This window comes from Artemia franciscana, chromosome 18, assembly GCF_032884065.1.
Source record: "Artemia franciscana chromosome 18, ASM3288406v1, whole genome shotgun sequence".
In the NCBI taxonomy this organism is placed as follows: Eukaryota; Metazoa; Arthropoda; class Branchiopoda; order Anostraca; family Artemiidae; genus Artemia; species Artemia franciscana.
Window position 1 is genome coordinate 11,594,548 of NC_088880.1, and position 22,403 is coordinate 11,616,950.

General features: G+C 36.2%; 1 protein-coding gene across 3 annotated transcripts in view; it reads right to left on the reverse strand.

Moving 5' to 3' along the window:
• The window catches only part of LOC136038609 (oocyte zinc finger protein XlCOF19-like), a 67,086-nt gene extending 46,762 nt beyond the window's left edge, over nucleotides 1-20,324 (reverse strand). The window contains exons 1-2 of one of the 3 annotated variants that reach the window (XM_065721820.1): nucleotides 20,123-20,324; nucleotides 10,677-10,848 (exon numbers count right to left, since the gene is read on the reverse strand). In XM_065721820.1, the coding sequence (XP_065577892.1) occupies nucleotides 10,677-10,719 (43 nt within the window). In that variant the 5' untranslated portion in view covers nucleotides 10,720-10,848; nucleotides 20,123-20,324. Of the gene's footprint in view, nucleotides 1-10,676; nucleotides 10,849-19,804; nucleotides 20,087-20,122 lie in introns of those variants that run through there. The other 2 variants (XM_065721823.1, XM_065721821.1) reach the window with 2 other exon arrangements.
• Between the last annotated feature and the right edge of the window lie 2,079 nt (nucleotides 20,325-22,403).

Consider the following 22,403-nt stretch of genomic DNA (forward strand, 5'->3'; position numbering starts at 1 on the left):
AAACTTTCAACCAGAGGTATTGCTGTAACTGGTAAAATTAGTCACGGTAATGTATGGTATTTTACGTATTTTATCGGTATCTTATATATTTTACTGATATTTTTTACAAGGGCTTGGATTTTCACAGCACAAAAGCGTGAAGAGGCTTGCAGTACCAGATTTGGATATACGTTTTGTGTATAGCTCTATTACCTGATATAAAAGACCGTCAATCTGACTTCAGCCTCTTCTCATCAGAACGATAAAGAGCTTTATAGAACTAGTAGTTATAATTTTTAAACGGTGAATCTGCAGCTGATATAAGAAATATTAGTTATTTGAATTGTTAAAGACCGAAAATGCTAGAAGCAGGATTGACTTATAACAAACAAGAAAAATAATCAAACTGAATAGCCGAGAAAAACGAAAGTAATGTCAGCAAGTGGAGAGAAAAGAAGCGAAAATGATAGAAGCAGGATTGACTTATGACAAACAAGAAAAATATTTATGATACGATAATGCATTGTGTCGATAACAACGTTGGAGAAATTTTCTTTTTGGATGTGCCAGGAGGTACTGGTAATACGTTTGTGATAAAACTGATTCTGGCATCAATTCGATCAAAAAATGATATGGCGTTGGCAATTGCGTCGTTCGGAATAGCCGCAACGTTGCTGCCTGGTGGAAAAACTGCCAAAGGGTTTCGGATTTCCTCGCAAATCTCGCAATGATTGATGCAGAGCCTCGAGCGATTTTTTGTGTGCCATTGTGCACTCGTCCCAAATAATAAGTTTACATTGCTGCAATACTTTACCCATCCCAGATGATTTGGAAATATTGCACGTGGGATTTTCTGTAGAATGCAAATTCAGAGGCAATTTCAAAGCGGAATGAGCAGTTCTTCCACCAGGCAGCAACGTTGCGGCTATTCCGGACGACGCAATTGCCAACGCTATGTCATTTTTTGATCGAATTGATGCCAGAACCAATTTTATCACAAACGTTTTACCAGTACCTCCTGGCGCATCCAAAAAGAAGATTTCTCCAACGTTGTTATCTACACAATGCATTATCTTATCATAAATGTCTTTTTGCTCAGACGTTAACTTAGAAATATTATTTTGTACATACGACAATAGATCACTGGTGTTGTAACTTTGTTCACGATCCAATTCTACACATGTCGAAACAGCAGCGTTACGATTAGGTGAAGGCATTCCCAAATCCTGAAGAGGTTTGTTTACCATACACACGCACAAATCTTCAATAATAACTAAAGTGTAGTTATAAATTTCTGATGTAAAATCAAAGGTCATATCTAACGTCTCAAAACGTTTTCGATGGAGTATATCCTCGGCCATTTTCGATTTATATTTTTCCCATAACTCTGTAGGAGCTGAAGGAGAGCAAGTTGTTAGCATGATTCCAAACAATGCACGAATTTGACTTGGAGTTGACGTTTCGCACGAGTCATTGACGCAGTTATCCCAGTGTTGGTCATTCTCCAATAAATTCAGAACTTGACATGCACTACGGTAAGTGTCATGAATAGCACTGTTTACAGTTCTCAAATACTCAAAGGACGTCGGACCGGGTACATTCAACAAAAGCAGGCGGAGAAAGAAGCATTCATGTTGATTGGGGTGAATGGTGTAGAGTCTTCCTATCGTGGTATCTTTGAAGATGGTTGGTTGGCCGTCGACTGACTTACCCTGTTTTCGACGTTCAAATACTTTATTTTTAGTATTCCACGTGTAATATGAAAGCATTTCAGCATACAGTAGTTTTTTTTTTACAAAAGAATCATTTTGACATAACAAAACGAAAGCAGTTAACGTCGTATCAGGTGGATTCATGGCTCTTTGTTGCACGTTGGATTCCGAAAAATAAACACGTTGACCATTCTGTAAATGTACTGCTAAGTGAACAACAGCTGGACTTCGTTCATGTATCGAAAATGAAAGAATTCGCCAAACAGCTCCATTACTGCTTATGTATCTTCCAGCCTGATATTGTACGATTTCACTAAAAACACATCATTAGAATAATGAGGTATAGATCTGAATATGGATTGTTTTTCCCATGGACAATTATATGTTGCATGTTCAAGAGTCAGTAAACCTGACAATCTATTTATATGCACAGACAATAGGACAGCGAAGAATGTTGTATATTCGCATAGCGTGCCGAGGAATCACAAGAACAGCAAGAAAACAGGCTTGCGACTGATAGAGAAAGTAAGAAAAGAAAGCGTGCCGAGGAATCACAAGAACAGCAAGAAAACAGGCTTGCGGCTAAAGAACGCAAAACCGCGCAGTTAGATGAAAATCCACCTGGACAGCGAGAGTCAAAACATATCAAAACTGAAAATGATAGCGATGATGATTGGGTTTGGGATTTCGACTTGGATAAGGTCATCAATGCCTACCAGATTTAAGTTAAGAAAACGAAGGTTCGGCGATATGTACTTCATAGTGACGCTGAAAAATAAAGAAGAAAAAGAAAACTGAAAAAAGAAAAAAGGTAAAAAACTAAAAAAAAACTAAAAAGAAAAAACCCTCAAAGAGAAATTACAGACCGGGACACAAATGACGACCGAGACAGAGGGAATATAAATGACGACCGGGAACCTCAAAGAGAAATTACAGACTGGGACACCCGGGCACAAATCACGACCGGGACACAGGGAATATAAATGATGACCAGGACACAGGGAATAAAATGATGACCGGGACACAGGGCCACTACTACAACGGGGACACCGGGGGCACAGGCGGGATATATAAATGACGACCGAGACACAAGGGTTGTTCGAATAGAAATTAAAGACCGGGACACCGGGACACAAATGACGGCCGGGACACCGGGAGACAGGGAATATAAATGACGACCGGGACACTCAAAGAGAAATCACAGACTGGGACACCGGGACACAAATGACGACCCGGACACAGGGAATATAAATGACGACCGGGACACACGGACACAACTACAACGGGGACGCCGGGGCACAGGGGGATATATAAATGACGACGGCGACACAGGGAATGGTCGATTAGCAATCACCATCAACAAAGCTCAAGGGCAATCATTAGAATCATGAGGTATAGATCTGAATACAGATTCTTTTTCCCATGGACAATTATATGTTGCATGTTCAAGAGTCGGTAAACCTGACAATCTATTTATAAGCACAGACAATGGGACAGCGAAGAATGTTGTATATTCGCAAGTTTTACGTAGTTAAAAACACATTACGTAGTTAAAAACGTAGTTAACACACACACACACACACACATATATATATATACTAGCTGTTGGGGTGGCGCTTCGCGCCACCCCAACACCTAGTTGGTGGGGGCGCTTTGCGCCCCCCCCCAAGCCCCCCCGCGCGCGTAAGTCGTTACGCGCCATATTAGTTACGCGCCATTGTAGTTGTGTCCCTGTGTCCCACCTGTGAATATAGATAGATTTATATATGTGTTTCAAACTACGTAAAAATTGCGAATATACAACATTCTTGGCTTTCCCATTGTCTGTCCATATACAAAGCCGTATGTACTAATAATGACGTCATATACAAACGCTCTTTTTACAAACAAACAAACATGCATACACACAACTCGTTTTTATATAGATAGATAGATAGATAGATACAATACAAATTAACTACGTAAAACTTGTGAATATACAACAGTCTTCGCTGTCCCATTGTCTGTGCGTATAAATAGATTGTCAGGTTTACCGACCCTCAAAGATGCAACATACAATTGTACATTGGTAAAGCAATCTGTATTAAGATCTATACCGCATTTTTCTAGTGATTGCCCTTGAGCTTTGTTGATGGTGGTTGCAAATGCTAATCGAATTGGGAATTGCAATCTTTTAAATTGAAAAAGCAGATCCGTTGGAATCATGGGAATGCGATGAATAAGAACAGCCTCACCCTCATAAGGCCCTGTCAAGATTGTGGCATCTATTAGGTTTTCCATTGTTTTTTTTTACGGCAAGTCGCGTGCCATTGCAAAGCTTTGGTGGGTTGATATTTCTTAAAAGTATTATTGGTACGCCTATTTTTAGTTGTAGCAGGTGTGGTGGACACCCTGAAGGATCTATGGAATTTAAAAATTCAGATGGATAATTAACCGCTTCATTTGGTTCCGAAATACAAATTAACTGCGTAAAACTTGCGAATATACAACATTCTTCGCTGTCCAATTCTCGCTGCATATAAATAGATTGTCAGGTTTACCGACCCTCGAACATGCAACGTACAATTGTCCATGGGAAAAACAATCAGTATTAAGATCAATACCACATTTTTCTAATGATTGACCTTGAGCTTTGTTAATGGTGATTGCAAATGCTAATCGAATTGGGAATTGCAATCTTTTAAATTGAAAAGGCAGATCTGTTGGAATCATGGGAATGCGAGGAATAAGAACAGCCTCACCCTCAAAAGGCCCTGTCAGGATTGTGGCCTCTATTAGGTTTTCCATTGTTTTTTTTACGGCAAGTCGAGTGCCATTGCAAAGCTTTGGTGGGTTTATGTTACGTAACAATATCATTGGTACGCCTATTTTTAGTTGTAGCACGTGTGGTGGAAACCCTGAAAGATCTATGGAATTTAAAAATTCAGATGGATAATTAACCGCTTCATTTGGTTCCAAAACTGTGTCGACTGACTTGTAAAGGACTGCCTGGTCTTGAATCTTGGTCAAAACAATATTGTTGATTTCGTGGACGTCTATATTTTTGGGTGCGAGAATCGCTCTTTCACTTAGCCATTTATTATTTTTATAATTTTTTAGAATATTCGGAAATACTTTTTCAATCAATTCATTTTTGGACGTCACTAAATTACAGAAATCAGCAGGTAGTTGTATACGTCCTGAAATTGAGTCTACTGGGAGCTTTCCGTTTCCCATTGCCAGCAATTGATCTGAAAATGTTTGACCAGAGTCATCGTTTTGCAATCGGACACGCATATTTGTAGTTAATTTTAATGTTTTTACGTGTGCCCATAAATTAGAATTTTTCAGGCAAGCATTCATTTCGTCTGCAGGAGTTGATCTAGGTATTATAGGTAATGTTTGCCTGAAATCTCCCGCAAGCAATATTAAGGTGCTGCCAAAGGGTTTCGACTTCCCTCGCAAATCTTTCAAGCATTGATCCAGAGCCTCGAGCGATTTTTTTGTGTGCCATTGTGCACTCATCCCAAATAATAAGTTTGCATTGCTGCAATACTTTACCCATCCCAGATGATTTGGAAATATTGCACGTGGGAGTTTCTGTAGAATGCAAGTTCAGAGGCAATTTCAAAGCGGAATGAGCAGTTCTTCCACCAGGCAGCAATGTTGCGGCTATTTCGGACGACGCAATTGCCAACGCTATATCATTTTTAGATCGAATTGATGCCAGAATCAGTTTTATCACAAACGTTTTACCAGTACCTCCTGGCGCATCCAAAAAGAAAATTTCTCCAACGTTGTTATCGACACAATGCATTATCGTATCATAAATGTCTTTTTGTTCCGACGTTAACTTGGAAATGTTATTTTGTACATACGACAATAGATCACTCGTACTGTAACTTTGTTCACGATCCAATTCTACACATGTCGAAACAGCAGCGATACGGTTAGGTGAAGGCATTCCCAAACCCTGAAGAGGTTTGTTTGCCATACTTATGCAAAAATCTTCTATAACAACTAAAGTGTAGTTATAAATTTCTGGTGTAAAATCAAAAGTCATGTCTGACGTCTCTAACTGTTTTCGATGAAGTATATCTTCGGACATTTTTGACTTATATTTTTCCCATAAATCTGTAGGAGCTGATGGAGAGCAAGTTGTTAAAATGATGCCAAACAATGCACGAATTTGACTTGGGGTTGACGTTTCGCACGCGTCATTGATGCAGTTATCCCAGTGTTGGTCATTCTCCAATAAATTCAAAGCTTGGCATGCACTACGGTAAGTGTCATGTATAGTACCATTTACAGTCCTCAAATACTCAAAGGATGTCGGACCGGGTACATTCACCAAAAGCAGGCGTAGAAAGAAGCATTCATGTTGATTGGGGTGAACGGTGTAGAGTCTTCCTATCGTGGTATCTTTGAAGATGGTAGGTTGGCCGTCGACTGACTTACCCTGTTTTCGACGTTCAAATACTTTATTTTTAGTATTCCACGTGTAATACGAAGGCACTTCAGTATACAGCAGTTTTTTCGCAAAAGAATCATTTTTGCAAAGCGAAAAAAAGCTGTTAATGTTGTATCCGGTGGATTCAGGACTCTTTGTTGCACGTTGGTTTCCGTGAAATAAACACGTTGACCATTCTGTAAATGTACCGCTAAGTGAACAACAGCTGGACTACGTTCATGTATCGGAAATGAAAGAATTCGCCAAACAGCTTCATTACTGCTTATGTATCTTCCAGCCTGATATTCTACGATTTCATCGAAATCTTTGATTTCGGACTGCAAGCCAAAAACTGCCATGTCACTGCCTTTGTTGACGTATTTACATATATATTTGATTGCCTTTACGGAGTTACAGTATTCAACGTTTATGTGTGCATTAAATGTTTTTGATAATAAAGGGGAATATGGAACAACCCACTGGTTATCTACTTCGATGGTGGTACCGTTACGCTTCTTTATTATTGCTGTTTTACCGCCATCTTCAGTAGATCTTCTTCTATATTGTGGGTAACCATCATTGCCAGTAATTGTTTTGGGTACTAAAAGTCGAGGATATTGCTTTGTGCACCTTCCTTTGGCCATGCATGGTGAATTTTCGTTCAGTGCACCGCAAGGTCCATGTATCATATTTTTTACAATAATATCATGTAACCCCTTATCGACATTTTTATCAGGTATTTCAGCGGAAATCACATCATCAATTTCGTTTGAAGTAATTTTTTATGTAGCCAGATTAGTATATGTGCGTGTGGCAAACCTCGTTTTTGCCATTCCACTGAGTACATCCAGCATCGCACTGACCCAAACACTTCATGTTTTACAAGGTAGTTTATCAGTGATTTCAACTTTTGCCGGAAGACACGTGCCGTAATGTCATGCCTATGAACCGCCGATTGTCCTTGAAGTAAAAGCTGCAGTATCTCGTCCCAAGATTGATTACATGTAAATGTAATAAATAAATCTGGACGACCATAGAGACGAACATACGCAATAGCATCTTGAGCATATTCATGCATATGACGGGGACTGCCAACATATGACGAAGGTAAAATTGTTAATCTTCCAACGTTTGTGGTATTACCGTCATTTATAACTGCATCTCGCAAATGAATGTATTGTTCAGAGCGGAGCTTGGTCTGATTCAGGCGGATATATAGCAAACGTTCTGATTCAATTTTAGCATACATATCAACCATAAATTGGTGAAACAATTCACGGCATTTTAAAATATAATTTTCTTCATCCTGCCGAATCATTAGTCTATAGGAATAATAATGCATTGCACTGCATTTCTTATTCATTTCTTTGTTAGTGGCTGGATTCATCAATTTAATATTAAAGTGATAGCCGTCGGCTCCATCCCAAAAAATGATAGGATATTGTAGGGCATCGTAGCATCGATGAGTTTCAGCAATTCTTAACAACTGAGCGTTTCGCTTATGTAGAATAATATCTCGAGGTAAAAACTGATCACCGACCATAACGATTGCCACTTCGTCGATAGTCGGAGCATTGTATCTACGCACATGTTGGCCAGGAGGCGTTTTGTCAGCGGAAATAACAATTTTATGAGTATCAGTAGGCATCAAATCGATGGCTGTTTTGAACAGACGCACTAACTTATTATTTTCGTGGAAAAGATGTTGCAATTGGGAAACGATTGTCCTTTCAACGTTGGGAGAAATTTCGCAACGTGCATTCAATTCAGAATTTCTATCACTGATGAAGTACAATTGTAAAAATTTATGATTCTCGCCTGAGAATGGTAGAAGGGACCCTGCTTTATGATAAATTTGCCCTTTTACTTTGAAAGTAGACATAAATTGATCTGGATTTTCGATTTGGGCTCCAAACGACGTCATTTGGAAACATGAGTTGTATTGTCTGATTTTTGACAAAAAACGCTTAGATTCTGACGTAGTTCCAGTAAGGAAAGTCTTCAATGGCTCTGGTGGTGCAGCCAATAGAGGAAGTTTAACTTTTCCTGAGGCGCAACACATTCCCATTGTTTCACCATTGAATTTCAAGGCCTTGCAATAGGGACAAATTTTAGACATTGTCCCGATTTGAACACATCTACTCAAGCTATAATCATCGACTGGGTTGTACCTGAATGCCAGGCGATAACTTTCAGATTGCTCTGATTCCTCGGCACGCTTTCTTTTCTTACTTTCTCTATCAGCAGCAAGCCTGTTTCCCTGCTGGTCTTTTGATTCCTCGGCACGCCTTCTTTTTTCACTTTCTCTTTTAGCAGCAAGTCTGCTTCTGCGTTGCTCTAGTAGTTCCTCGGCACGCCTTCTTTTTTCACTTTCTCTTTTAGCAGCAAGTCTGCTTCTGCGTTGCTCTGGTAGTTCCTCGGCATGCTTTCTGTTCTTTCTTTCTCTATCAGCCTCAAGCCTGTTTCCCTGCTGGTCTTTTGATTCCTCGGCACGCCTTCTTTTTTCACTTTCTCTTTTAGCAGCAAGTCTGCTTCTGCGTTGCTCTAGTAGTTCCTCGGCACGCCTTCTTTGTTCACTTTCTCTTTTAGCAGCAAGTCTGCTTTCGCGTTGCTCTGGTAGTTCCTCGGCACGCTTTCTTTTCTGACTTTCTCTATCAGCAGCAAGTTTTTTGGCATAGACTCTTTGAGCATTTTCATCAGTCATTATAAACTTAAGCATTAATAGAATTCTACGCGAACATACGTCTTATATAACTTGAATGACGTCACGCCTTCAAAGCAAAAATGATGGCAACTAATTTCATGACGTCAGCCGAAACATGACGGCGAACATATGTCTTATATAACTTGAATGACGTCACCTTCAAAGCAAAAATGATGGCAACTAATTTCATGACGTCAGCCGAAACATGACGTCACCTGATCCATCCACAGATCCACACACAGACAACTTATTTTTATATATATAGAAGATATATATATATATATATATATATATATATATATATATATATATATATATATATATATATATATATATATATATATATATATATATATATATAATATATATATATATATATATATATATATATACATATATATATATATATATATATATATATATATATATTATATATATATATATATATATATATATATATATATATATATATATATATATATATATACATATATATATATATATATATATATATATATATATATATATATATATATATATATATATATATATACATATATATACATATATGTATATATATATATATATATATATATATATATATATATGTATATATATATATATATATATATATATATATATATATATATATATATATATATATATATATATATATATATATATATATGCATCATCTGAATAATAGATAAGGGGGAAACTTGCAGGTGGGGTGACTTTAAGTAGTCACAAGTTTGATAAGGGAGAGACAGGCAAGGTTTGACCAAAGAAACAACACAAGCCACCTAAAGTTGAGGTGCTGGAAATAGGCCTACTTTCGATCATTCTTGTTCTTTGGTCATTTCTGCACCTTCCCCATGCTTCCCATCAAAAACAAAAAGTTTATGTTAAATTTTGGCCAGTTTCTTTCATTGAACTATTTGAGAATGAAACATGAAAAGTTGTTTGGTAATTTAACGTTTTCATTTCTCACTATTAAAACTGTATTTAAAACGTTTTAAAAATCAGATATATTGTCTGATGCAAGCACACAAAAGAAAGTCATTTCATTATTTTCACTGAAATCACTAAAGACTATTTTCTTAAGAGACACGAGATAGTTTTAAAAGATAATAAAAGCAAGAAAGAAAATCGCGCTAATTAGAGCTGCTAGCAGTACATACTAGTTTCCTATAAGAGAAATTTCAAGTATATTTATTTTTAACTTATTTATTGTCCAAGAATTATCCCATTCAACTTGAACAATATGGGTACAAAAAATATTAAAGTCTAACACAGAAATCCTGGGTGATCATTCTAGTGAGGAAGGATGCAAATGTTAATTAAAAGTAACTCAAAACTGTACTCGAAATAAAAAATTAAATTTTGAAAGATTAAAAACTAGGTCAGGACATTAGTAGGTCAGGATACTACTCGAATCTTCAAATTTGAACATTTTGTTAGATTAACAAAAATACTGAAATTTAAAGTCAATTTTATTTTTCGTTGGAAGGGGTGATAAATTTTTAGCATCCATTAAAAATTAATAATTAACCCATTAAATTTAAATCTATCTGGGGAGAAGATGAGCTCATTGTTACCCATTTTGTTCATTAATTTAAGAGTGATCAGTTAGCAAATTATACAAAGGCAGTAAAAATCCAAGAATAGTAAGACTAAAAAGTTGTTCTATAAAGATTTTCAAAATTAATAAAATAGATTTCACATTTTGTTGAATCCATTTTTCATGTACAAGCAACCAAAATAAGTAGGGAATTGCAAGAAATGTTCACCAAAGTCAGCAAAGAACTAAAACAAGTAGCCAATCGGCTCAAACTATCATAATGCCATTTACCTTGCTTAACAGTAGTGACACCAAAGAAGTTGGGTGTTCCCATGGTTCACCAAATCAGATAAATATACTCTGGCCTCCTCTTGACTGCTCTGGGCGATTAGAAATGTCTAGAATATCAATAATCAACGAACTTCAATTTTGTAGCTTCTTAATACAGCAAGCAGTGTGAATACTATAAAATAGATGGAAGATATAAGCACAAAAAGGATAGATCCAATCATTCCAAAATTCAACATTTTATATACATTTCTATATTTTATAATGACAAATTGCAACAAAATCAATTATATGATAAAAAGTTTGATATTGGTTGTGAACCCCAGAACAATAAACCGCACATCTTAGTTTTCAAATGAAAAAGCTAAAAGAGAACTAACAATTTTTAACTAATCTTACAGTGGTAATTGGTTGCACCTACGTAAAATACTATTAACTTCTGAAAACTCTTCGATTATTTAGTTGACCCAAATGAACCAGTGTATTCTTTTACTTTGATTTCGTTTTTTTTTTACAGCCATTAGTATTAAGCAAACCTAAGCCTACTGCATATTAAGACTGGCAACTAGCAAACGTTTGAAACTCCAAATAGGGAAGAGAGACATCCCTTTCCCCAAGAGAAAATAAATATAAAATATTTCACACTTTGGAAACTAGGCTTCAGTGTATCTACTGCACTTTGTCTTCAGATTCATACCTTTAAAATAGAAAACTATCTAGGCTCCAAATTTTTCTGCCCTTCATTAACTGATTTAAATTAGCTTTTAAAGCCCTTTCTAGATGTTCCAATTCCAGAATTTGTATGAGGGTAGACAGACTGCATAGTCTTTTCACCCTTTTGACTTCAAATGACACTAGCAATCCTTCTTTTTCATCTTTTCTGCCCTTCTTTTTGGTTTGTAGGAAGTGCGAGTACTTAAGCAGCCTGTCCCCAGCAGTTTAAGGCCAAGAGGCCGGTTGGTACCAATACGGCTCTTCATACTCACTCTTGCTCTCTTCTGAACAGTAGATCTTCATTACTAAACAAGCTCAATTTCCATTGTCTTTTTCCTAACTTGGATCATCACTCTAAAAATCGGCCTTTCAGTATTAGGAGGTAGTTGTAAGATAATGATGGAGTCAAACATTTCTGTAATCTTTAATTTTTTGCAAATTATCTTAATCTTATTAGTTTTGGTGCAAGCATATTGCAATCAAAAAATATGTGTTGGGGAGTTTCCACTGTTGTTAAACACCGCCTGTATAGTGGTGAATGATATAAATTCCATTGAAATTGGACAGAATTCAGAAAAAGATATCCTGATTTCAGTCTATAGTACCACATTATGTCTTCTCTAGAACGAAATGGGGAATTTAGAAATGGTAGACACTTTATTTGTCCACGGCGCTTCATAATATCTCGTAGGTTCCCCAGTTTTGATTCTGGTTGGGGGCCCATATTTGCTGCTTCATTTGCTAGCCTATCAACAGTCACGTTATGAATCAGTCCTTTATGAATAGGAATATGATGGAAGCAAACAAAAATGCCACATCTATTTAATCTTTGTAGATCATCTCTTATTAATTTTAAATCTGAATCAGCAGCCTCATAATTTATTTTTCTTTTTAATTGAATTGCAGACTTTGAATCTGTAAAGATTAACACATTCTTTGATTAAAGGCTCAGTCTGGCCATAGTTTCAAGTGTTTTATGAATAGCGAATAACTCTGCTAACAGAATTGAAGTGTGGGTCGGAAGAGTTACTGATATATTCAAGGAAACATGAGGAATGCACATCCCTGCTCCTGCTCTTGATCCATTTGCTGATCCATCCATGAAGGCTAGAATATGTTCGGGAAAGTGTGAGGATATTGTTAACAAAAATACTGATCCAAATAATGTGACTTGTCTTTAGAAACAAACTGAAGATGACATTTAGGACCATTTCCCATGGTTGAGATTTTGGAAAAGGGTAACTATCTGCATGTTCACTTTTCCAATTTCGGTAATCTTTTAGACAATGGCTAAAAGAAGATAGTAAGTGTTGGGGCTTAACAGGATTTCCAAGAGTGGAGAGAAAAACTGCATGAATTTTGCCATATGTTTGTATTTTTGTGAAGTAGCAGTTTCTCTGCATAGTAGTCCTGTCTTTCAGAGCAGGTAGTCCAGAAAGCTCTTTGAGCTTAACCACTGCAGTATGTTTGTGGAGCCCCAAAGCAATTCTAATGGCTGAATTTTGGAGTGTCTCAAGGGTATTGAACAAAGTAACCAGAATGTTTGTTAGAAATTGAATGCCATATTCTAATTTAGATCAAATATACTTTTTGTAAGTCAATAATCAACTTTGGTGAAGATCCCCATTTAGATCCTAAAAGTCGTTTTAGGATGGTTAGCCGTTTTAAAATTGTTACTCTCAACATCATTAAATATAGTTGCCATTTTAAATGAGAATTAAGAATCATGCCCAGTAGCCAAACTGATGTCTCATTGGCTATTTCACTCTCCTCTATCCTCAAAGCTTTCGGAAGGATTGCTTGTCGTTTATGGAACACAATTGCTTTTGTTTTTGGTACAGAAATCGGCAGTCCAAAGCTTCAGAAAACAGGCACACATCATATATGTCTTCCTGAACGATGTTTTGGAGTAACGTTATATTCTTGTGTCTGTTCCACATAAGAAGATCATCAGCAAATTCTTCAAATTTTGACTGGCTTCTAGGTTTTAGTTCAGAAATAAATAATGTAAATAAAAGAGGGCTTATGACAGTTCCTTGTGGGAGACCATCTTCAACTTATTTTCTTACAGACATTATTTCATTAATCTGTACTTGAAAACATCGATCACATAATAAATCCCTTATAATTGAGATAGCCAGAGGTGGAAATTTTTTTATACATAATCTCTTGTGTAACTTTTTGCTTTTTACATTCCCATATGCATCTGCCCAATCAAACAGTACAGCAATATCACCTTCACACTCATGTAAAGCATCTGTCATATCTGTTTCTATTCTGGTTATGTTGTCCATTGCACTATGACTCTTTCTAAAACCTGTCTGAGATTGTGGTATTATTTGATTCACTTCTGCAAACCACTCTAATCTTCTTATCATTTTCTCAAATATTTTGCCCATTGTGGGATGTAAGAAAGACAAATAAGATATTTAACTGAAGAAACTGTCAATTTCAAGCCCACTGAGTCAAAGTAAACAGCAACAACAAAAAACTAAATAGAATTTTTGCAAAACCCCTCCTCCAGGCTGTTATTCATTTTTATTTTTTTATTTTGGTGTTGGTGATCTCACATCAGCCTGGGTTCTAAGGCAAACCTTGTAGGGTTATCTGTTTGGAAGGAAGCTGGCTGCTTCTTACTCCTCGATCTCGGCCCCCTGGTCCGAATGTTTTGACATCGTCAACTGCTACACAACATAACAGTGAGAGTCGAATTATTGGATCTCAATGGATGATCAGTCGATTGCTTAACCAGATATGCCATCCCAGCCTGAAAGGCTGGGATGGCGTAATGGCTGCAAGGCTGGTGAATTTTACACATTCTTTTTGTGTTTCATTTGATATGCTTATGGTTGACGTTTCAAATGACACGTATTTGGATTTCTTCCCGGAACTCCAAATAACAGATTCTCTTTGGAAGAAAACCAGACCAAATTAAAAGAAAAATTATCCTGGTAATTTGTCTAATGAAACTGATAAATAATAAACAGAGAAATTTTTAAGTGAAATGAAAATGGGAAATAAATATAATCGAAATATTAGGAAATAAGATTTAGACATTGAAATGGAATGCATGTTGACAGGAATGAAATGTGTTAAAACTAAATATGGAAATAAACTCATTATTACTATTGGTGTTAAAGATAAAATTGATTGATCTATATGCACCTATGCGTTTTGATTTTAAATCAGCTGATCTTGAAAAGAAATTAAAAAAATTAGATAAGGCATGATCTTCAAGGTTATTAAAAGAAAAAATAAACATAAAATAAATTATTTAGATATTGATATGGAAGTTTCTACTAAATATTAAATTATTATATTTTATCGCTAGTATAGGAAAAATGAAATGTCATTAAACCCTTATTTGACAAGACCTGTTTTGACCTTAAAGCTCAGGATGGGGTACTGAAAAAAGTTGGAAATTTTCATTTAAAATGGCGTGAATTCGATTGAAAATGGGGTAAATTCATGACGTGATCTAGGTGGGTCTAGAACCCGTGTTTAAATTGTGAAATAAGAATGAATATGAGACCAGATTTGATTTCCAAGGACCTGTTTTCGTTTTGAATGTTGGGATGGAAAATTGCAAAAATATTGGAAATATAAGACTGTTTCTGCTTGAAGCACTGACATTATTGCACATATAACATCCTGCTATGGCCAAATAACATGTCTAGAAATATATAAGATTTTTAAACATAGCTTGAAAATAAGAAAAAATTATATAAATAAAATAAATAATAAATAAATACATTAAGAACACAAAAATTGTAGAATATTATGCAGACTACTTTTTTTTATATACTTAGTCAAAAAGGATGGACCCTTTCTCTGGACCCACTTAGGGGACTTTACATGACCTGGGATTGCTCTCATTGTAAATGCATCAAATACTTTAAAAATAAACTTCTAAATACATTTCTTTGTACATCATAATTCCTACACTTCATTAAGACAAGTCTAACATAATCATACTCATTGCAAATACCACAGTAAGGAGAGTTAGCTCTGTCTCATTTATGCAAAACTGAATGGGTTTTGGCATGACCTATCCTCAACCTGAAAATAGTAGCAGCAACAGATTTAACATCATGTACCAGTCCATCAGGTGGTGGCCTATAATCATAAAACTCTAAAACTGGGTTTGCACAATTTCTAAGGTACTCATTACTGTCCCTATCACATAATACATTATAAATACATGTTATATATTCATGTTGTGTGGATTTTACAATTATAATCTAGTCATATAGAAGACTCCACTTGGCCATATTATCAGCCAATTCATTTCCAGCAATTACAACATGTTATGGGATTCACACTAGATGTATATCATTCCCCACAAACTCTAATGACCTAACAATTTGATGACTGCAATAAACTATCTCATGACTAGGGTCATATTCATTCATCAGGTACTTAAGGGCTGATGCAGATTCAGAACAAATCATTCAACTTTGTGCTTGTCTATATGACTTGATAAAATCTGATGCCTTATACAGTACTATCATCTCCAATGAAAAAAACAGATAGGCCACTTGGTAACTTGAAACTACATGAATTTGACATACCAGGGATCTCAACTGCACAACAAGCACCCTTATCTGACTTAGATCCACCAGTAAAAATCTGCATATGGTCTCATAAATGGTCCATCTCTCTAACCCAGTCATGTTTTAAAGTCATGTTATCATAATTGCCACGGTCAGGCATAGGGAAATACACATTATCCTTTATTGCACATGGTTTATTTAATGCATTATCCTTAAATACAATCTCAATTGGTGTTATATTTGGGCGCTCACTAGAAAGTAAAGTAATGTATCTATAAAAAACAGGAATAATCCAATTCTTAAATCTAATATCTCTATTGTAATTACTTATTATTTCTATGTTGATTATATCCTCATCCAAACTAGCCTTCTTAGTGAAGTACTTCTTAAGTAACTCATCACCTTGAAACTTATGGGTGCTCACCCCAAATTCAATCCTCATTCCAGAAATAAGGAGGTACTATGTAGTCAACATAAGCATCACCTACAAACACTATGATAAACTATATCTAACTTTTCTTAAATTCTTCTGACTAGTATAACCATATATAAAGCTACCATAATCAAACTTACTAACAATAACAGCCTTTTAAATTTTACTAATGAGTTGTTATTGTTTTGGGGTTTGACACATTCAACCACAAGGTCATATGTGTTTTTATCACTTGGTTTATCTGTGCCTTCTGTAATCACTAGCTTGCATCTGCTGGATGTCACTTCAATCAATATTCACAATATTGAGTTAGAATGTCCACAAAAATTTGTATAAAGAAAGTTGCAAACCAAAAAAAATTGAACAAGACCCAGCAACAGCTCATATGCCACTTATGACAAGGTCAAAAACCTAAAATTAGACTTGGTACTAGTTATCAATTTTATTGTCCTAGCATCTCAAGAAGCACCCAACTCGCCAAAGCACTAGAAATCCCTCCAACTCAGGAGGGATCCCTCCAACACTAGAAATCTCAGACAGATTGGATCCAGTTCACTTATGTCAATCATGTATTTGTAACTTGTCAACACCCCCAAAGAGAGCAAATCTGGTCTGCTTATGTCAATCACATATCTAAAACTTGTGCTTAATATTCTCATGAAGTTTTATCCTGATCTCTTTGCTTTTAAGAGTTTTCCAAGATTAAGATTTCCGTTTCCCCCTTCCACCCCTGAAGTCTCCAGATCCAATCCGAATTGAAAATATAGCACCTGAGACATGAGATCTTTCTATATATCAAGTTACATTAAGATCTGATCAACCATTTGTAAGATAAACCAGCTTCCATTTTCATGGATTCCCCTCCCTCCACATAGTCAAATCAGGGAAACAACTGCTATCAACAATTTGTGCAGGTCACTGACACACCTACCAATTTTTATCATCCTAGCACGTCCAGAAGAACCAAACTCGCCAAAGCACTGGAAATCTCCCTCCCGACTCCCCCTAAGAGACTAGATCCGGTCCAGTTATGTAAATTACATAACTAGGACTTAGGCTTATTCTTCTCACCAAGTTTGATCCAAATCTCTCCACTCTAAGCATTTTCCAAAATTTCTGGTTTCCCCCTCCAACTCCCCCCAATGTCAATGGATCCTGTCAGGATTTAAAATGAGAGCTCTGAGACACGAGGTTCTTCTAAATATCAAATTTCATTACAATCCAATAAGCCAATTGTAAGTTAAAAGTTCCTCATTTTTCCTAATTTTTCCAAATTACTGCATTATCTCAGAGCTCTCAGTTACAAGGTCTTCTAAATATCAAATTTTATTAAAATCCAATCTCCCAATCATAAGTTAAAAATACCTCATTTTTCTATTTTTCCAAATTACCCCCCCCCCCCACTTCAACAAAGAGAGCGGATCCGTTCTGGTTATGTAAATTATGTATCTAGGACTTGTTCTTATTCATCTCCTCAAGTTTCATCCCAATGTCTCCACACTAAGCATTTTCCAAAATTTCCAGTTTCCCTCTCCAACTCCCCCTAATCTCACCAGATCTGGTTGGGACTTGGAATAGGAGCTCTGAGACACGAGATCCTTCTAAATATCAGATTTCATCAAGGTCTGAAGGTCACTTGTTTGTAAGTTAAAAATGCCTCATTTTTCTAATTTTTCCAAATTACCATCCCTCTAATCCCCCCCAAGATAGTATATTTCTAATTTGATCTAGTCTGGTTCCTGATACACCTGCAAGCTTTCATTGTCCTAGCTTATCTGGAAGTGCCCAAACTAGCAAAATTGGATCAACAGACAGACAGAAATTGCAATTGCTTTATTACTTGGTAAATACCAAGTGCCATAAAAACTGTGAAACCAAAAAGAATTAGCAGAAACCAATTCTTATGATTCTGACAATGCTTTCTATTTATAAAAACCTAAGTCTACAAAATCTGTTGATTCCTATATTAGAGGAAATCTATCTAGTGAATGAGTATGAGCTCATCAAGTCCTGAAAGTGACTATTCTGATTGGCCAGAAAATACAGTTGATGGTCACCAAGTGATAGATGGTATTTAAGATACCATTTCAGGATATATTTTCCAGACCTTTGTCACACCCCATTTAACTTCTCTGTCTATCCAAGACGACAATAAAATGATTCCTGAGGAGCTTAGACATTCATCATCATGGTAAGCAATTTAGGGGCATCCTAATTGGTTCATTTTTCTAAATTAGGCATAGCCTACGGAAATGCAGGAGGCTTATTTCACAATTATGATCATTAGCTTACAAAGGAAAGATCACAATTTTGGAGCACCTTGGTATTAGTTTAGTGCTATCACCTTCCATAACAGAACACTATAAAATTCTTTAGACTACTTAAAAGAGCTTAATTTTCTAAATAGCTTAACTCAATATTAAGGTAGGTGTAGCTAAAAAATAGACACACCTGTAGGCAGAATTCTACTGTGAATTTAAATATGACTAATTTTACTAACCCTCCCCTCTCTCCATAATGGTCAAACATATAACCAGAATTACAAATCTATACTAGATTTTTGGTAAATAGCCAAGACTCTGCAGTTTTAAACAAAATTTAGCTTTTCAGCAGAATTAAATCATGAATATTTCTCATGCTCTTTAATAATTTAATAATAATTTGTGGGGGACTATTCATTTTGAGCCCTTACAGAGGGCTAAAAGAGCTCAAAACATCCCATAGTAACCTAGTAGCCAAAAGCTTAACAAAGTTAGATTGAATACATCAAAGCTTGGAGCATTACTTCTCTCATCTGTGTAAGAAAACAGATGCACAATTGAAGCTCTGTTCATTTCCATCTTACATTTGATGGGTATTTCCCTTTGTATATCTGTCTTGTTTGTTCTCTACAACAATAGTAAGACAGCACTAGACCCTTAAGGTGCAAACTGGTGGTGCTGATCTCCATTTCATGGCCCTTCAGCCAGAAAGTGCAATGGGGGTTTGGGGGCTAACAATCCTGTGCTTTCACACACCCTTCCTACTTACCTTCCCCAGATTTCTCCAGGTACCCATTTAGAGCTGGGTTGACTCTGGTTGAGCTTACAGAGTCATGCAACTGATCCCATTCCAAACTAAATAACTGGTCACAACTGGGATTGAACCCATGCCCCTTGGACACAGAATTCCCACACCAGCACCAACCACTCAGCCAGGATGGCACTCTACAACAATATTGTTTGTCTAATTCTTAAATTGATACATGTCTTTACAACCAGACCATTAAAATGTATTTTTTGAGCCATGAGCCCACACATACAAAATGATCAGTAATTCTAGTTTAGTGACTTCTTACTATCTAAGAAAGGGGTTAGGTTAGGAAAATGAAACTTTCAGGGATGGGTCTAAAGGCTAAAGTATGTCCTGGGAAGGTATTCTGAAGTACTTACCTCCAATCCCTCTTCCTCTAGAGGGTCCTGACCTTTGATGACCTTTAAAATATGTGTGTTATAAAAGTGAAACCTTGCAAAATAGAATTTCTGCTTGAATGAAGTACAAAAAAATTGTTTTAAGCTTCACAACTTTGCTCAATCCCAATTTGTAAAGTCTTAAAGATACACAAATACATTTCCTAAATTTTGAAAAAAAAAACCATTGATGTGGCTCAGAATTCTACTCAAATTACAGGAATTATATTTTTCCGAACTAAAGGCAGAGAAAAAGCAACTGGTAACTGAAAATTAAGATAAACTGAAAAGTAAGGTAACCTGCAGTTGCAAAGTATTTTTTTTTTTTTTTTCCAGAAAGCCATAGGGTGTGTTCCAGGGACTTACTGTAGTAACCGAATGGTTACTATTTCCGTTCCTAGCGGGAAAATGGTTACTGCCCAACCCGCTGGGAACGAGAATAGTTACTGCCGGCAGTAACCGCAGTAAGTGATTTTCTTACCGTGCTCAAAAGAATGGTTAGCGCAGTAAGTACATAATTCACCTTCTTCAACAAAAATCTCATTCAACAAAAAATAAATATGGACAAGAATGAAGTAATGGAATATTAAGTCATTTGCTTGGAAGAAGGCGGGACAGTAATTTTGCAAAAGAAAGAGGGATCTGAGCCAGGTTAGTAAATCACCATATTTTGGGATCAACATTAAAGGACACCCTGAGTAGTAGGCTATCTATTAGCAAGTAGGTTAAATCAATGAAAAACTTATTATTTAATTTAAAGATTTCCATGTTTTCTGGCATATCCAGGCATAATTATTACCTTAAATTGCCATTTGGAATCATTCTAAGGATTGACTTCTTCCAGGTAACATTGAGGCTCCATTAAATTGCCACATGGTAGCATTTTAAGCATTAACTCCTTTTAGGCTCTGTAAACAGGCCTAGGTGAAGTATTACAGATAAGTTGAGGATTTATTGGCTGCCAAATCATTATTCTGAGACTGTCTTTAATCCTATTGAAGAAGTAGGCTAGGGTAGACTATTCAGTCTATTCCAAAGGATGGTAATTTTATCCAGTAAAATTCTAGTTGATTGACTTCTTGCTATCACTGAAAGGGGTTAGGTTAGGAAAATGAAACTTTCAGGGATGGGTCCACAGGCTAAAGTATGTCTTGGGAAGGTATTTCAAAGTACACATCTCTACTCATTCTTGCTCTAGAGGGCCCTGATCTTTGATGACCTTCAAAAATATATATAGCTGAAGTTACATGTTTCCCATTGATTCTGCCAATCTATCCCTCAACCTTTAACTCCCTGTTAATTGAAGCCACTGTAACAAAGCAAGAATGGGGGAAAAGGTAACAGGTGACAGAGTACATTGGAACTACATAATTTTGGCTATATATTTGCACATTAGGCAGGTTGGAGGTAAATTATAGTATAGAGATGCATGCTTTTCCCTTTGGTATGTAGGCTAAGTAGAAGGTCACTTGTACCTGATGCTGTCCGTGTTGTTTTTAGTTGGATGGGAAACATCCAAAGAAAGTTTCCTTTGAAAAGGAAAGGTGAGAATGCCCAAAAGTGAGATTGAATTTGTCAAAGCTCGGAGGTTTGCCCCTTCAGTCTGTTTAAAGGAAAATGGATTCATAATTGAAGCTTTGTTCATTTCAATCTTAAGGGTGACCTATATTTGTGACAATTCATTAAATGGTTGTAAAGGGGTACTTTTGTTTATTCATTTGTCTTCTTTGTTTTCTAACAGTTTTTTTAATCTTTAAATTGATATCCATTTCTTACAAATTTTTATTGATACCAGAGGTTCATTTGCAAGTTTTCACCTACTTTGTAATCCCTGGTCTCACAATTACATTTAAATTTACTGAAGCTAGGAAACATAGAGCTACTATCTATTTGAAGAAAATCAATGGATACAAATAGGTTTTATTGTATTTAAGCCCTAGGGCCATGGCAATTAAAGACAAATTAAAGAAGATTAACTTTAAAATACTGGACATTAAATAAGCATGATAGTCACAAAGAAAAACAAATAACAAAATTATACTTCTGTGTTCAGTTGCCAACCTGAGCAACAGTCATAAATTTTTTAAATCTTGCAGAACATTCACCCCAATTACATTCACAAGCTATCTCTAATGACCCACACTCTTGTCCATACATCCATATTTCAGGGAATTAGAAGGACCATCATACTGGTATTCTTCATTTTTACTTATATTTAATGGGTTTGAAAGAAAGTTTCTATGGCTAAGTCAGTAGGCCAGTAAAGGACCTGGTGGTCCTTTAGCCAGGTAGTGCAATAGGAAGCTAGGGACCAGCCAGCCTATGCTCTTGCATGCCCTTCCTTCTTACTGTCCCTAGATTTCCATCTGTACTCATTTAAAGTTAGGCCAATTCTAGCTGAGGTTAGTCATATCACCAACCCCTATCCAAAACAAAATAAACTGACAATGCCAGGAATTAAACCTGTACCCCTTGGACAAAGCGTTCCAGCCCAGAGCGCCTACCACTTAGCAAGGAACACAAATTTGACCAAAGAACAATAATTATTTAAAAAAAGTAGAATATTGAAAAAAAACTTGCT